Source organism: Bos javanicus, chromosome 21, assembly GCF_032452875.1.
Source record: "Bos javanicus breed banteng chromosome 21, ARS-OSU_banteng_1.0, whole genome shotgun sequence".
NCBI classification, from domain to species: Eukaryota; Metazoa; Chordata; class Mammalia; order Artiodactyla; family Bovidae; genus Bos; species Bos javanicus.
Genome location: NC_083888.1, coordinates 44,965,606 through 44,979,350, shown reverse-complemented (window position 1 = coordinate 44,979,350; position 13,745 = coordinate 44,965,606). Strand labels below are relative to the sequence as shown.

The window sequence follows — 13,745 nt, the reverse complement described above, 5'->3', positions numbered from 1 at the left end:
CTAGCAATGCCTAACCAGTGCTCTGAGTAGCAGAGGGAGTTAGCTACAAAGACTAAGCTTAGGGAGTTAACTAATAACAAAGCTTAAAGTTATTCTGTCTAGATAGTTAACCTGTTCTGAATTGCATGCTCTACTCCAAGTCTTTTTAAACTATTAAAATGACACTATATTCAGCCTTTCAACTCACCAAATCTGGGAAGCATTAAAGCCTATTGCTGGACTTTATAGTATACAAAAGTCTAGTTTAAGTGACTTTCCCTGTTTGCATATAAAAACCATGAAATAGAACATTCAAAGCACAGCCAATACAGAAGTCTTTAAAACTCAGGGATGAAACTTTTAAAATGAAACTTCCTTGAAGATACAGGTATCATCTCAGATCATATTTTTCAACTGGGGATGAGTTAAAAGGGTTAGCGAATTACCCTATATGATGTTGTTTCTTACTACATTATATCCAGTATATAGCCATAAAGTAGTCTGGTTTCATTCCAAGTTATCTTTATTTCTAACATTTACACTGTGAAGAGAACCTCATTTAAAGGCCAACTCCTCCTTATGATTTCCAAGCACAGACGATCACTGACCTCACCAAGGCACTGGGGTGCTAAATTCACTCAAAAAAAAAAAACCATCACCGGCCAGTTGTAAACCAGGTTCTCCTAATAATACTGACTTCTCCAATCACAGCCTAAACCCTGACACCTTTTTGATCTACCAAAATGTACTGCTATACTGAATAACGCTAACTACTTTAGGGTTTATCTCCAGTGAAGCTGTTCTTCAGGAAACAGCTAGTTCACTATACCTCACCTACAATTCAGAACCAACTTTTAAATTACAGTAGCACCCAATCAGACGTGGGTTAAGACAGGATGTTAGTTTCAAGAGCAGCTCTAGAGCTGACGGCCACTCATCCCGTCTACCAGTTTTCCACAGATGTCATGAACTCCAGTAATTTGTTATTTGGCGCTTTTTATCCATTTGTTTACGTATGTCACTTCCTTTAAGCCCCGAGCTTCAGGATAAGTGAGCGTGTGACATCTTTGCGTCCCCTAGGACCAGCACAACGTCTGACACACAGAGGTTCTGAAAGTCTACGTGTAATTAACCACAGGACCAGGAAGTCTATACTGCAAAGGAAAACGAAGAGGAAACGTTTTCACTAGAAGGTTAAGGAATCAATTACCCTTTAGATGACTACAGACGTTGGGCCCATTTGGGCTAAACAGCCCTACCTTCCTGTAACTCTTTATAGTGACCAGGCAATGCGGCCGCTTGCCCCGGACAGCCTGAGACCTTCCGCCTTCAGGCTCCCATCCCAGCCTGCGGATAGCGCTGGGAACATCAAGGGACCTCCATATGGACTCGGCCCTCTTCCAGTCCCAGCTTCGGCAACGCTTCAGCCCGGGACGAAACTCCGGCCGCGTCTTCCTGCTGCAGGCCGTACCATGACAGAGCAATTCGAGTGGACCAAAGGCAAACGCGATTCACTCACCTACTTGGTAGAGCCGTCCCTCGGGAGAAAAAATGGTAATGTGCCGGTCAAAACCAGCGCTGGAACCTCGGGACATGGTGCACCACTAATTCCAAGCACAATCTCGGGCCCCGTAGCTCCCGCACCAGGCGTACAAGCCCCTCCGGAAGTTGCTACGACCGCTTCCGGGGCATCGGCTGGCTTCTTCCGCTCTTGCGCACCGAAGTTAAGACCCCAGCGCGGGGAGAGCTCCAAGGCCCCGCCTCTAGTGGGGGTGGGGAAGAGCGGGTTCTTCGACTTGAGCTTGCGCCAGCCCCAGTTGTAGGCGGCTTGAAGATTGCAGGTGACGTTCGGCTTGTGGCGGTTTAGAGCTTTCATCTGGAGAATGAATTGACTGTAGCAAGAGCAGAAAAGCTTTCCGGGGTCTCGAGTAGTGATTTGCCTCCCTGAGTAATCGCGTATTGAAGTCTCTCGTTAGTTTGGGTACCTGTATATGTAGCCTGGATCCGGCTTGCTGGCGTTCTTAATGTTTACCCACTGGCTTTCTTCCTTCCTTCTTTCTTTCAACTGGAGTATAGTTGCTTTACATTGCTGTGTCAGTTTCGCTGTACTGCAAAGTCAGTTAGCCATACGTATACATATATCCCCTCCTTCTTGGATTTCCTTCCCATTTAGTTCACCACGGAGCACCAGGTAGACCTTGCCTGTGCCGTACAGTAGGTTCTCATGAGTTATCTACTTTATACACAGTGAAAAAAAGTGCGAGAGAAGTCGCTCAGTCGTGTCCGACTCTTTGCGACCCCATGGACTGTAGCCTACCAGGCTCCTCAGTCCATGGAAGTTTCCAGGCAAGAATACTGGAGTGGGTTGCCATTTCCTTCTCCAGAAGATCTTCCCAACCCAGGGATTGAACCCAGGTCTCCCGCATTGCAGGCAGACGCTTTACCGTCTGCCTGGGAAGCAATATACACAGTAGCAGTGTATATATGTCAATGCCAGTCTCTCAATTCATCCCACTCCCCTCCCTCATCCTTTGGTATCCATACCTTAGTTCTCTACGTCTGTGTCTCAGTTTCTGCTTAACAAGTTCATCTTTACCATTTTCCTATTACCACATATATGCGTTAATATACAATATTCGTTTTCCTCTTTTCTGACTTCATTCTGACAGTCTCTGGGTTCATCCACGTTTCTGCAAATGACAACTTTCTATCCAACCACTTTCTTTCCTGCTATGAGAGGGAGAAATAAATGGATCGCAGCTGCTCTGGCAGTGAAAGTGAAGTCACTCAGTCATGTCCGATTCTTTGCAGCCCCATAGACCGTAGCCTACCAGGCTTCTCCATCCATGGGATTTTCCAGGCGAGAGTACTGGAGTGGGTTGCCATTTCCTTCTCCAGGGGAACCTTCCTGACCCAGGGTTCAAACCCAGGTCTCCTGCATTGCAGGCAGATGCTTTACCCTCTGAGCCACCAGGGAAGCCCTGGCAGTAGCCAGTTAATTTTAGGTACAGAAGGGAAAGGGTGTTGCTAGCCACTCCAGAGCAGAATTTTATTCTGGCCAGGTAAGATCTTCCTTTGGCCAGGAGCTCTGGTCAGTTTTGTCTTAAAAGTGGAACTTAAGTTGAAATATAGGTGTAATGGGGCTTCCCTGATGGCTCAGACGGTAAAGAACCTGCCTGCAATGCAGGAGACCTAGGTCTCTGGGTCTGGAAGATCCCCTGGAGAAGGGAATGGCTACCCACTCCAGTATTCTTGCCTGAAGAATTCCATGGACAGAGGAGCCTGGTGGGCTACAGTCCACAGAATTACAAAGAATCAGACACAACTGAGTGGTTAACAATAGGCAATATAGGTGTAATAAAGGAATCAGTAGCCTTGATTGATAATGAACAAGAACGGAAGGGACAAGGCTCAAAGCAGGCTTGTGGTAGATGAAGTAATGAGAATAATTTCCAAACAGGCAAGGTAGCTCTGGGAGAACAGCAAGTGACTTTTGAAACTGTAAAATGTGCCTGTTTTGACCTACCCCAAGACACACACTTCTATTTAGTGACTGTAAAATGCAAATCAGATGTTTAAACTAGTGTAGCTGGCCCAACAGCTTGTGTACTAGGAAAGCCAGCTATAACAAGAGTCTGGCACTTCAATACCAGTTGCAAGTAATATTGAAGAAGGAATTCTTACCTCTTTAATGTATTTCCTCTTAAACTCACTTTCCATTTAAAGGAAAAAAATTTTAAGAGCCTCCTAAGGAGTTTCTTAAGGAAGTTCTAGTTTCTCAAGAGTATTTTTTAAAAAATAAACTTCTGTTTCATTACTGAAAAAGAAAATCCAAAACTGAAACTCAATTAAGAAAATACTAAGTGCAGACATCATTTCTGGCACACAGGGTACTTTCCGGCTCCCTCTGATTCCCAAGTGTCCTGATGAAAGGTGTTCCTAGGTTTAGGTCCCTATCCTCAGGACCAACTCCTCCTGACACTGAGTACTTTTTTTTCTTAGACTCTGAGCAAGCCCCTTAGACTATAACTCCAAAAGTTCACCTGAATAGTCATAGATAAAACGACCTCTCTGTAAGGTTGCTTGGAGGGTGAACTCACTCAACAACCCCTCTATGACGGTATTTCCTCAAAACTAGGTCTCTGGCTGTATCAGTCTCTAGTGCTGAGTCTTCTCTAATCACCTATGGGGTATTTTTCACGTTGAGACACACAGTACTTCCAAATCTAACATGTTTAAAACAGAACACACCTCATTCCATCTCTTTTCTCCCAAGCCAGTTAGTTCCCTTCCCTCACAATACATTTTCCAAGTCCTCAGAGTCAAACCCTTGCAATAGTTGTCAGTTCTCCTAAACCTCCCCAGGTAATTCTGATCCTTCTTATTCTGCTCTCCTCTTTTCCATCATATAATTCATAATTTTGCTCACTGTTTATTGTCTCTCCTCACCCAACCCAAGGGCCAAGAGGGCAGGAATCTTTGTTTTGTTCACTTGTACAGCTCAGGTAGCTTGAACAATACCTAGCATATATTAAAGTGCTCAATAAGTATTAGCTGAATGAATGAATTCCCTTATAGCACAGGGGCTAGGAGTGCATCCCTTTCTATTTAAACTTGAATTTAAATCCCATTTGTGACAGTTACCAGATATCTGACCTTATGCAACCTCCTCAAGGGTGGATTCTCTTTATGGGGGCTGTTTAGGAGATTAGATGAGAGAAGGCAAGAAACTGAGGTACCAGACAAGATACCTAGCACATAATAAGCACTCATTAAATGATGACTGTGATTGCAGCCTTCCAGTAACCAAATCCTGTTGATTCTCCCTATGGGATAACTCCTTCTGCTTCTCACTCCCACTGCCACTGCCTGGATTAAGACCAGTTGGCATGGTCTGGCACAGTAGAGTCTCTTCCTGTTGATCACACTCTTGGAATCATTTTCCTGAGCAACATCTCATTGAGTTGCTTCTCTGCCCAGACTTCTTTGAGGTACTCAATAAAATTTAGTCTTGAACTTAGCTGACCTGTGCCTTTCTTTTCAGCCTTGTCTTGCAATTCATCCTCCTATTTCCACTGCAGGGCTACATTCCATGGCACAGCTCTGAGATACACTGCCTGATCCCTCCTCAAGCTCTCCAGTTCCCTCACTCCCCTATTCCTCCTGTAAGGACACTCATTCCCATCTCCTCAGCTAAGAAGCTCAGATTCACCGATCTGCCTCTTTCCCCCTATATGCCCAGTGCATATAATTTGAATTTTTATTACTCTGAACCAAATAAAATGTCCATTTTTATAGGTCAAAAGCATCACATATTGGTAATCATGTGATTTAACTTAAAAGAGCTCTAATAGGCTTCACTAAAGATTGCCAAAGCAGGACTTCCCTGGTAGTCCAGTGGTTAAGAATCTGCCTGCCAATGCAGGGGATATGAGCTCGATCCCTGGTCTGGGAAGATTCCACATGCTGTGGAGCAAGTAAGCCTGTGCATCAGAGCTACTGAGCCAGCAAGGCTAGAGCCTGTGCTCCACAACAAGAGAAGCCACCACAATGAGAAGCCCTCACATTGCAACGAGAGTAAGCCCGTGCACAGCAGCAAAGACCCAGTGTAGCACAGAAAGAAAGATGAGCAGAGCCTGAATACCTTTTATCTTTGTATTCTCTACGACCCTTGCTATGGGGCTTGGCTCATAAAAGTTCAGTAAATGAACTGAAAACTGTAGAAAGACAAGGGAACAACTGAGAAATTTTTTCATAATTGCCTTTCCTTCCCACATAGACATGACTCTCAGTGAAGCACCCTGGGTGTACCCTACCATGCAGTGATGGAATATCTAAAATCACACACACATTGGCTATGAGAATTATTTCATAGGCTCAAATAAATTCTGATCCTCTGTTGAGGTTGCATTTAAGCTGGGCCCTAAAAGAGGCCTAGGATTTTGCATGGCATATACTTATTAATGGTGAGGGACAGAGAGGCCTGGTGTGCTGCAGACCACGGGGGTCACAGAGTCAGACAAGACTTGGTGACTGAACAACAACAACACAATTACCCTAAAGGATACTTCCTGCAAGGAGTCAACTTCATTTTCAATACAGTGCAAACTGAAAGCTAGAATTAGAATATCAGGCTCCTTGAGGGCAGTGGCCATATCTGCTCCTGAGTGTATCATCAGTGCTTGGCATGAAGTAAGCACTCTGATCATTCACTGAATATGCATTCTCACCACTTGGGTTTTGTACTATGTTGAACTGTTTTTATTCGAAGAGATTTGTGAATAAATGAGAAATCCGAACTCAAAAACCTAAAAGGCCAGAGATTTTATATTAGAATTTGAGGTTTTTTTCACAGGCAAATAGATTTCCTCTGGGAAACCTTTCAGAAAGACGAACCCTTTGCTAATTCCATTGCTAAGGGAAATCCCCAGGAAACAGAGACTTCAAGAATATGTGCCTTGGGTGTCAAGCAGCAGCTTAACTGCTCACCCAGGTGGACTTCCCCCTGGGCTGGGGAGCTTTCATGAAAGTCTGGGTACGAATACTCCTGCAGCTTTAACACAAGCCTATGGGGGCAGACTTGCTGTGTCTGTGTGGAAAATTTGATCTTCCTCTCTGTGGGGCCACTAAGTTAGACATTCTGAAATGACTTTCTGGTTTTTTGAAAAATTTTAGAGATGACTTGACATCTCGTGAGTCTTGGAAAATCTCCTGGGGGCCTCCATTTGGCAAGGCCCACATTCTCCCCTGGGGGTGGAGGTAGGTGGAAGGTAGGGGTTACCCACAAGGCAAAGGTAAAGTAGCAGCGTAGATTCCCAGGGACTGCAGACACGCTGAATCACATGGCGTTTAAAGGCAATATAAGAATTTAGCCCTTGGCTTAGGATGCTCTGCTGGTGGTTTCAGTGAGCCAGGGAATATACAAATGAAGCGTATCTGTGTTTCCGTGTGATAAGCAGGTGTTGAAACACTGGTAGGTAGAGTATCTTAGGAGAGTTAGGATGCCCCAAAAGTCCACTGTGGCCATGAAAGAGCTGGACACATAGCGGCTCTGGCTGATCACCTGAAGCGAGGTAGCTCCCTGGTCAGACCATCACCAATCAGGTGCCTCAGTAGAGGACTGAGGGCAAGAACCTGGTTCTATTTGTATCTTTCTCATACCAATCGAAGTCCTTAAGTTCTTTCTGTACCCCAGCAACTATGGTAGGGTACCTAAGAGCTGTCATTCTGGCTGAGTCCTGGGGAAAGAGAAAACGGTGATTTCTCTGTACTCCAGTTCTACTATACAATTTATGGGCAAAGGAGAGCGACAAATGGAGCCTCAAATGTGGTGTGGGATGTGCTACTGTGACTTACATGAGGCACATGGTTATGCTTCTGCTCAAAATCTCTTCAAACCACATTCCAGTAAAGTAATATTCCCCAGTGCTCTTGCCCATAACACCCAGCGTGTGGTTCTCTCACTCTCCAGTACCAGTGGTGGGTACAATATGGTGTCTGTCGACACAGCAGTCACAAATTATCATTGCCCTGCTACTCCGCCCTTTCCTTACCAGTCTATATAATTCTGTGCCTGGAATTCGATCAGTCATCTCCAAAAATGGTAACACTGTCCTTTGATTTGAAAGGGAATAAACTTGTATTGGCTCAATCCTTTGGGTTGAGATATAGATATAGTTTACTTAACTATATCTATCCAGGAACTCCTTCTAGAGAGCCAAAACCTTTAGCTTTCAGGTCACCCTTGATTTTTAGCTGTAACAACTTTAGAATTACCCTCTTACAACTTTTGATGCTTCTCCTGTTTTTCCAAACTCCCCCTTTAAAGGAAGACCCAATGCTTGACGGATGACTGAGCTCATTTCTGAAAGCCAAGGACTTAGAGAAACACTAAGAATTCTCATGGGTCTCCCCAGAGTACTGGAAGCAGCAATGGAAGACCCCAGCTGGTCTGGGCTTAACCGTTGGTGGTTTTTTAACATACAACTTCCCCTTAGGCATGATAACACAGGAAGCCCTTCAGAGCTTGAGAGAACAGCAAATGTTCCAGTGAAAAATAAGATTGGGGAAGGGAGGGGCCCGAGTCCTGAACAGGGTCGGGCTTTGCTCCAAGTGTCAAGCACTGGATTTGGATCTGACGCTGGCCAGAGATCACCTGGTGACCACCACCTTGATGTCTTCTCTCAAACAGGTGAGCATGCTGTACCTACCCTTAAAGGCATGGAGGAAAAAAATATTAAGCACTACAAAGAAAATAAGTCACCTACTAAAGACTTGCTTCTGCCTTTGTGAAAGGAGGGGACACCGGTGAATAAAGCCTGGATCGGTGGTTGTTTTGCTCTTTCTCTAGCAAGAAGGAAGCCAAGTACTGCACCAGGCTACACTGTATGCTGTGACTGTTCAGAAGTGAAACTCAGTCTGTTTTGTTAACTTTGAAAGCAGCCAGTTCTTACCCACTCTGTCCTGCACACATGTAGCCTCAGCCATGAATGTGGACAGAGGATGGGAATTGTAAGCATCAGTCAGTTCAACGAGATTGTCACACCCATGGCGCATCCCTATATCTTGGGTCTTTGTGAATGTTATTTGACTTCCTTCACTCTACTAACTCCAATTTCACCTCACACCCATTCCAGCCCCCTGATCAGGTGGGGAAAGGGGGGTGCAGAAGTTGGTCAGGCACTGAGAGGATGAGTCAAGAACAGAGAGGAAATAAGACTCAACAGTCTTCCCTTCAGCCTGGAGATACTTCCTCTTCCTTGAGGTTTCCTAATTGGCTTCCTCTCATTCCTATTTTCTCACCGCAAAATTAAGTCATCGCTGGTGCTCAGAATAAGCCCAAGTTCTCTTGAGATAACTGGGGGAGAGAGAGCAAATGAATGAGGTGTCTAATCATTATAACCAATATTTTCAGTCACTAATTTAGGAACTAGTTCTTGAGAACCCAGGTACTGATGGGAAAGCAGCAGAGTGCTCCAGTTTTATTTTCTGCTTGCTTTGATAAACCGCAGCTGAGATCCGCAAACTTCTCCTAGTGTGCAATTCATCCATCGTGGTGAGAAAAAGGCAAGTTTCAAGAATTAACCATAGACAACAGATTAAACACTTTTCCAGACTAGAGACTCTGAAATGATATCTTACAGGTGCAGAGCAAATTTTATTCCAGTTTTCATAGTCTATGTAGATGCCTAATAAATATTTAATTCTTTTAAAACATGGAGGGGGTTAAATAGTATGATCAAAGAGGGTGGCATTGAGAGGTTATCATTATTTCTTGAAGATCAGTCAAAGCACCAGACGCTAAAGACTATGCTCCTGAGCTAGCCAGCACACACACAAAATACCAAGGAGCAAGAGGGGGAATTCACTCAAAGGAGAAGTGGGAATCAGAGGTAAAAATCAGGAAGACATTTTCAAACAACTTCTCCAAAATAATTCAACCAGCATTTATTGAGCCTCTTCTATGGGCAAGCAGCTGGACCGGTTGCTCTGGAGACACACAGATGAGACAGATGGGGCCCCGCTGGAATTCAGTGGGCAAGAAAGATGAAACAAATGAGAGCAATGCTAAGTACGGGGCAGCTCATGATACATAAGGTAGTGTCCAACAGAGCACGGCAGATGGGAAATGACCATGGCCACAGGGAATGCAAGCTGCCTGCTGAAAGAAATATGTCTGAGCTCAGCCTGGGGGGACAAGAACTCTGACAGATTTGTTAGCTGTTAGGGGCAGTTTGAGTGGCACCATGATGCAACGTGGACTGGGAGTGGCCAAGAACAGGGAGACAGAGGAAGAAAAAAAGAGTCTGTGTTTAGGTCATGGCAATGGCTTAGCCTGACTGGGACACAAAAATGTTCTGGAGTACAAATGCAGGGAGGAGGCCTTGAATGCCAAGTAAAGGAACTGCCGTGGCTGGAAGGTAATGGGGAGACATTTAATGTTTCCGAGTAAGGAAAATGGCATGATGAGCATTACACTCCCAGAAGATAAACTTGGTATATTTATGAACTGTAGATGGGGATATCAATCAGGAGGCTACTGCTATTAGTCCAAGTGAAAGTTTGAGAAGGTGTGAACTGGGGTGGTAGTTAGGGGAATGGAAAGGAAATAAGATGCCAGAGATTTTAAAATAGCTCTCTGCTCATTAAACATGATAAACTATTCATAGCACTATTTCTAATAGGCAAAGCCTAGAAGCTATCCAAATGCCCATCAAAGCAGAATGGATAAACTGTGGTATATTCACACTGGTGTTAGTCACTCACTTGTGTCCAACTCTTTGTGATCCCATGGACTGCAGCCCCCCAGGCTCCTCTGTCCATGGGATTCTCCAGGCAAGAATAGTGGACTGGGTACCTGTTCCCTTCTCCAGGGGATCTTTGCGACCCAGGGATCAAACCTGGGTCTTCTGCATTGCAGGCAGATTCTTTACTGTCTGAGCCACCAGGAAGTCCATATTCAGACTATAGAACATTACAGAATAATGAAAATGAATGAGATACAATTACATGTGACAATACAGATGAACCTCCCACAATACTGAATGAAAGAAGCCAGGCACAAAAAAACACATCCTGAATGATTCCATTTACATAAAACATAAAAACAGGCAAAAAAAAAAAATCTGTACTATTAGAAGACTAGACAGTGGCTACCTTTATGAGGGCAAGAGATGATGGAAGCGAGCACAAGGGGGCACCTGGGTTCTGGTGACAAGCATGATGAACAGGCTGATAAAACTACAATCTGACTTTCGTTCTCCCACTCTTCCTTTCATTTTTCCTGCCTTAGACAAAAACTCTGGAAAGCCCCCTTACTTTTCTGTTCCTCTTAGATAATATGCAGTGCTATGGTCACTTTAAGTCACCAATGCAGTATCAGTTCAGAAATTAGAATACACAGTTCTATACCAACAGATTCTAAGCAGTACTGTATCATTTTTTTCCTGCCAGCTTAGGTCAGTTTCACACTAAAGCTTCCAGTGGAAAGGGGTGGGGGCATGGTTGACTTTTCCTTCCTGACCACTCCTGGCTCAATTTTACACCTACCTCCCTCATACCAGCCACCTCCACCAGCCAAGGTGGAGGACAGGTAAGGCTGGGTGTCTTAATGCTTTCTAGGCCTAGCAGCTGTTTATAGCTGGTGTCTCTGGTGAGCCTGACAGATAGTTAAAATGGATGCTTCCTGCTTGGCCACTTTTCTAGGCTCTTTGGTGGTTCTCTGCTGAGTCCATCTATTTTTATATGTAGGTGGCTACCTGTACTCTTTCCTCAACCCCTGGCCATCTAGAAGTTCCCCTCCAGGCTAAGAAAAAGTAAGGCAACTCTCTTTCCACCCAGCTGGCCTCCATCTGGCCCTTGGGGCAGCTTTAGGGCAGCAGCCCTCTCTGGCTCATTTCCAGTGTCCCTCGTCAGCTCTGCTGTCATCTTCTAGCTTTGCTGGCAGAGTCAGGCCCATCCAAAGAGGCTTCAGCTTTCACTGAGGTTGGTGACTTCCCCAGACTGCTGAAGGAGCCCCAAGTCTTCCTACTGAGGCGATTTCCCAGGGTCCTAAGGTCAGAGGGCACCAAGGAACCGGAAACCTGGCCACAGCTCTCTATAAAGAAACATCTTTATCTTTTTCCTTCTTCTGACTCTCTTACATCTTTGGCCTGGTTGAGGGGATTTCAAATCCTAAAAGATGATGCTGTGAAAGTGCTGCACTCAATATGCCAGCAAATCTGGAAAACTCAGCAGTGGCCACAGGACTGGAAAAGGTCAGTCTTCATTCCAATTCTAAAGAAAGGCAATGCCAAAGAGTGTTCAAACTACTGCACAATTGTACTCATCTCACACATTAGCAAAGTAATGCTCAAAATTCTCCAAGCCAGGCTTCAACAGTCCATGAACCATGAACTTCCAGTTGTTCAAGCTGGATTTGGAAAAGGCAGAGGAACCACAGGTCAAATTGCCAACATCCGTTGGATCATTGAAAAAGCAAGAGAGTTCCAGAAAAACATCTACTTTTGCTTTATTGACTACGCCAAAGCCTTTGACTGTGTGGATCACAACAAACTGTGGAAAATACTTAAAGAGATGAGAATACCAGACTACCTGACCTGCCTCTTGAGAAATCTGTATGCAGGTCAAGAAGCAACAGTTAGAACTGGACACGGAACAACAGACTGACTCCAAATCAGGAAAGGAGTATTTATTTAACTTATATGCAGAGTATATTATGCGAAATGCTGGGCTGGATGAAGCACAAGCTGGAATCAAGATTACCGGGAGAAATACCAATAACCTCAGATACGCAGACGACACCACTCTTATGGCAGAAAGCAAAAAACTAAAAAGCCTCTTGATGAAAGTGAAAGAGGAGAGTGAAAAAGTTGGCTTAAAACTCAACATTCAAAAATGAAGATCATGGCATCTGGACCCATCACTTCATGGCAAATAGATGGGGAAACAATGGAAACAGTGAGAGACTTTATTTTTGGGGGCTCCAAAATCACTGCAGATGCTGACTGCAGCCATGAAATTAAAAGACACTTGCTCCTTGGAAGAAAAGCTATGACCAACCTAGACAGCATATTAAAAAGCAAGACATTACTTTACCAACAAAGGTTCGTCTAGTCAAAGCAATGGTTTTTCCAATAGTCATGTATGGATGTGAGAGTTGGACTATAAAGAAAGCTGAGCACAGAAGAATTGATGGTTTTGAACTGTGGTGTTGGAGAAGGCTCTTGAGAGTCCCTTGGACTGCAAGGAGATCCAATCAGTCAATCCTAAAAGAAATCAGTCTTGAATATTCATTGGAAGGACTGATGCTGAAGTTGAAACTCCAATACTTTGGCCACCTGATGCGAAGAACCAACTCATTGGAAAAGACCCTGATGGTGGGAAAGATTGAAGGCAGGAAGAGAAGGGGACAACAGAGAATGAGATGGTTGGATGGCATCACTGACACGATGGACGAGTCTGAGTAGGCTCCAAGAGTTGGTGATGGACAGAGAAGCCTGGCGTGCTACAGTCCATGGGGTTGCAAAGAGTTGGACATGACTGAGCGACTGAACTGAACCGAGGGGCCAGGATCTGTGAGGCAGAGTCTCCTTTATTCCTTTTGTAAATTCTGCATGTGCAGTGTCTGCCTCACACTCACCTGGGAATCTTGGTATGTACTGACATTTGTGCCTCAGTGGAAATGGAGACAGAGAGAATCCTAATGGTCTGTTACTCAAGTATCTGTTTCAAATTGTGCAGAAGACAAAGAGAACTAAAAATCAACTACAATCCCAGAACCCAAAGATTGTGGAATCAACAAAATGTAACACTGTGGAATCAACAAAATCTTAACCCATGCCAAGACACAGAGTATCATTTTAATCACTGTAACATTTAAAATTATATTTGTCTCTTTGTTACCTTGTTTTGAACATTTCATTATTCCCAATTTTGTTATTCTTCTCAATAACATTATTATGAAGAATATCTTCATGTACAAACCTTTTTCAAAAAGAATTATTTCCTTTGGAGAGGTAGTTAAGAGTTGAATAACTAGCCTGTGACAGATATTTTGAAGGTAAAATCGACATGATTTGCTAATTGAGTAAATAAGTAAGTAAGTAAGTAAGAGGTAAGGAGCAGGAAAAATAAAGTAAGGCAGGAGATCACTTTGTGGGGGTGAAGAGGAGTTGTTTTCATAGTGGTTGAGGGTCCACAGGCTACCAAGGTAGAAATGCTCAGCTGCAAATGGAGAACTGGAAAGAAACCAAGGGTAGAGATGG

General features: G+C 44.2%; 1 protein-coding gene and 1 long non-coding RNA gene across 3 annotated transcripts in view; one reads left to right on the top strand and one right to left on the bottom strand.

Moving 5' to 3' along the window:
- Window positions 1-13,745, bottom strand: part of PSMA6 (proteasome 20S subunit alpha 6) — a 38,344-nt gene that overhangs the window by 21,696 nt on the left and 2,903 nt on the right. The window contains exon 1 of one of the 2 annotated variants that reach the window (XM_061394145.1): window positions 1,499-1,667. The exons of the other annotated variant lie outside the window; for it this stretch is intronic. Within the exon in view, the coding sequence (XP_061250129.1) occupies window positions 1,499-1,574 (76 nt within the window). The 5' untranslated portion in view covers window positions 1,575-1,667. Of the gene's footprint in view, window positions 1-1,498; window positions 1,668-13,745 lie in introns of those variants that run through there. 2 annotated transcript variants of the gene reach the window in all.
- Window positions 1,733-13,382, top strand: LOC133233958 (uncharacterized). Its single transcript, XR_009731931.1, has 2 exons — window positions 1,733-1,820; window positions 8,171-13,382. It is a non-coding gene; the product is annotated as an uncharacterized LOC133233958 (long non-coding RNA).